We start from the raw sequence: 3,509 nt of genomic DNA, 5'->3' as shown, positions 1-3,509 counted from the left end.
TCCCTCCTTCCCTCTCTCCCTCCCTCCCTCCCTCATGCTCATGTTCCTACAGGTCAGTACACAGTGATGATGGCCCACTTCTACCTGAAGAGGAAGATTGGCTACTTTGTCATCCAGACGTACATGCCTTGTTTCATGACTGTAATCCTGTCCCAGGTGTCCTTCTGGCTCAATCGCGAGTCTGTGCCCGCCAGAACCGTCTTTGGTCAGTGTGACAGCTCCCGACACACACACACACACACATAGAACACTGCTCTGTGTGTTTGTGTTTGGTGTTGTGTGTCAGAGCAAGCGGTGTGTGTACGTGTTTGCGTAAATATTTGTGTGTGTGTTTTTGGGGAGTTTGTGTGTCAGCGTATGCATATTTATAGATCTGTGTGTAATTGTGGGGATTGTGTGGCAGTGTATGTGTGTGGGTGTCTTTACATAAATGTGTGTGTGTCTGATTTTGAGGAGGGAGGCTTCAGAAGTGAATTTGCCAAGTCATGTGCCCTCCAGATATATACGTAATAATGTTTACCACCTTCAGCTCAAATACTTGTCCTTACCCCCACCCTAATTAATTTCTGACTTAATGCATCAATATTTCCCATTAAAATGGAAATTACATTCGGCCGCTGTGGATGAACAAAATGACTTTGTAATCTGCACTCATGACTGTAATCCACATTTCTTGCATTCACTTCAGTCTAATAACACTACAACCCCCCCCTCCCCCAACACCAGCAGCCTCCTCTCCCCCACACTACCTACAAACACACAAATATCTATAAACAGTTACACACTAATGTGCATACACTGACACACCCCCACCTTCGGGGACAGCATACCCATACCAGGTGTCGGTCGGAGCGTCCAGGTGTAACCCTATGTCCCTCACTCTGTCCCTCTCTCTGGCCCTTCCCCAGGAGTCACGACCGTGCTCACCATGACCACCCTCAGCATCAGCGCCCGTAACTCGCTCCCCAAGGTGGCCTACGCCACGGCCATGGACTGGTTCATCGCCGTCTGCTACGCCTTCGTGTTCTCCGCCCTCATCGAGTTTGCCACCGTCAACTACTTCACCAAGCGGAGCTGGGCCTGGGACGGGAAGAAGGCTCTGGAAGCCCAGCAGCCGAAGGTGTGTGTTGTGTGTGTGTGTTTGTGTGTGTGTGTGTGTCTGTGGTTGTATAACGGAATATCACCCCCACTCCTCGTTCAGCCTGTAAATTAAGTGTCTAAGAAGTGGGGGGCAATACAAAGCAACCTTCAACAACCTCATGATTAACTGAGCTTCTCCGCGGTCACAATTAGCCGTCAACTCAGTATTGTCAGCGTCGGATTCGTTCACGAGCTGAGACTCAGCGTGACACATGATAATGAAGCGAGAGGTGAGCCGGCCATGCTGGGGCTGGGACACACAGCTGTATCCATGACAGCGGGAGATCCCAGTTTCCTGGCATGGGGCCATGACACTATCACCCAAATTGATCCACACAGTCCAAGGCTGTGTGTGCGTGTGTGTGTTGGTGTTTGTTTGCGGATGGGGAAAATACTCCCAATGTTGTGAATTTTCATTTGCTCAGTGGTACTAATGACAGAAATCGACCGCCAAAACTCAAAATAGTGTGTTTGTCCTCTTGTCCTCAACAGAAAAAGGACCCCATGGCTCTGTCTAAGAAGCCAAACAACGCTTGTTCGTCGGGGGTGAACTACACGCCCAATATCAGCAAGGACAGCTCCATCTCCACCATCTCCAACAGCACAGCCGTCCAGCTCAAACCCGCCGAGACCAAGGCCCCGGATCCGAAAAAGACTTACAACAGCGTGAGCAAGATTGACAAGATGTCCAGGATAGTTTTCCCGGTTCTCTTTGGAACATTTAACCTGGTCTACTGGGCCACGTATCTTAACAGGGAGCCTGTGATTAAAGGAGCAGATTCCCCAACATAAGGCCCCTCGTCACCCCCCCCCTTCCCCCTACGTCAGCCATATTGTTTGATGAACTGGAACGCTATCGACAACAAAGCCAAGCTCTCAATCCTTACTCCCGTCATTGATTAGGGGAGTTTTTCTTCGTTTCCATCGCACTGCATTACAGTACTGTACATTGCATGATCATAGCTGTAGAAACGTTTTGCCATGTCTGCCTTGACTTTCTACTGTATGATAATCTGCTACTTTCTTAACGGATGCGTTCAATTACTTCATGACACACCTCTAGCAATCCAGTCATTGGGAGTTTCTTTCCGACACCAATCCTGACGAGGAACATTTAGCATTTGGCATTAACATTTAGGTTTTTTGTTTTCTCATAGGGTCGAGATAGTTTGTGTTGAAAAGTACAGCAAGGCCAAATGCTATGCAAAACTACTGATATTTTTACTGTGTTGTGACCTATTACTCAGAACCTGCTTCTAACCTTTGAATCTCTCGCTTTTTTGACAAACGGGTCTGAAACATTCTAGTTTCAGCCTTGGCCCAAGCACACAGGACTGTGTTTTCTCGTTAAAAGCAGAAGAATAGCCATGCTAAATGTGTTGCCTTCAGAGTGTTAACTCGTCACGAATGCACTGAAATTTCCTGCAATTCCTTAAAAAAAAAAAAAGCCAGTGTTGTCATGTTCACAGTCCATGTACAGCTATGCCACATCTCATTTACGAAGGATGACTGGACAAATGGACATTAGGCTCTCGTGGCAGCTTCTGCTCTCGAAACTCATAATGTTTAGTTGCAGCTAAAGTTGTATATGCCCCTGCTTCTAGAAGACTCCATGAAACCGATAAGGTTAGCTTCGATGTTATGCTACATGCAAGTACAGCCACATTTAGACTAGTGCTAAGAAGACCGAATATATAAAGATTACCTAAATAGCTTAACATTTTGCTGTTTTGATGGGAAAGGATGCTTTTTTCATACTGTATTTAAGCTCTTTTAGACTTCTTGGTCCTCAATTTGTTTTGTTCCTGCGTGCTTTGATGATACTTGCAACCCTTAATTAAGAAACCTTTTGATGCTTTTTTGACTGAAAATATATTTTTCCTCACAGATGTAAGGTTAGTCACCATACAGTAGCTAGTTCAGAGACTAAGTATTGCTTTGGCTGTGAAAAAAGGAAATGTTTGGCAGTCAAGCCCACCAATTACCAGGCTGCACCATTTTAACCAACTTTTAAAATCAAAACCTTTAATTTGAAAAAAGTATGATTGAAATAGCATTGAATAGACAATTCTAGAAACCTTTATTATACGCGGTGACAACACATCATGAACGCGCTTTCAAAGGTCAACGAGAGCATGACGTTGAGTGCTGCTTTTTACATGAACTGTGGCCCACTACACAAGCTTCTTATGGCGGAGTTGTGCAAGCAACTACTTTAGGGCTAATTGTTGTATATCAAGTCTCAGAGAGTTGAACATCACAGACAGTTTCCATCCAGCTAACCCAAATGTGATGAGTAGAGATCAGGGTATGGAACAGGAAGGATTAATAACTGTGTAGAGAGGTTCATATTTCTTGCCATATGACAG

General features: G+C 45.4%; 1 protein-coding gene across 2 annotated transcripts in view; it reads left to right on the top strand.

The window, feature by feature from the left end:
• Positions 1-2,647, top strand: part of gabra5 (gamma-aminobutyric acid type A receptor subunit alpha5) — a 25,169-nt gene extending 22,522 nt beyond the window's left edge. For both annotated transcript variants that reach the window (XM_062450479.1, XM_062450478.1), the window contains 3 exons: positions 53-205; positions 909-1,120; positions 1,633-2,647. In XM_062450479.1, the coding sequence (XP_062306463.1) occupies positions 53-205; positions 909-1,120; positions 1,633-1,932 (665 nt within the window). In that variant the 3' untranslated portion in view covers positions 1,933-2,647. The remainder of the gene's footprint in view (positions 1-52; positions 206-908; positions 1,121-1,632) is intronic.
• The last annotated feature ends 862 nt before the right edge of the window (positions 2,648-3,509 follow it).

This window comes from Osmerus eperlanus, chromosome 24, assembly GCF_963692335.1.
Source record: "Osmerus eperlanus chromosome 24, fOsmEpe2.1, whole genome shotgun sequence".
Lineage (NCBI taxonomy): Eukaryota > Metazoa > Chordata > Actinopteri > Osmeriformes > Osmeridae > Osmerus > Osmerus eperlanus.
Note: the sequence above shows the minus strand (reverse complement) of the source record. Positions and strands in the feature narration are given on the sequence as shown.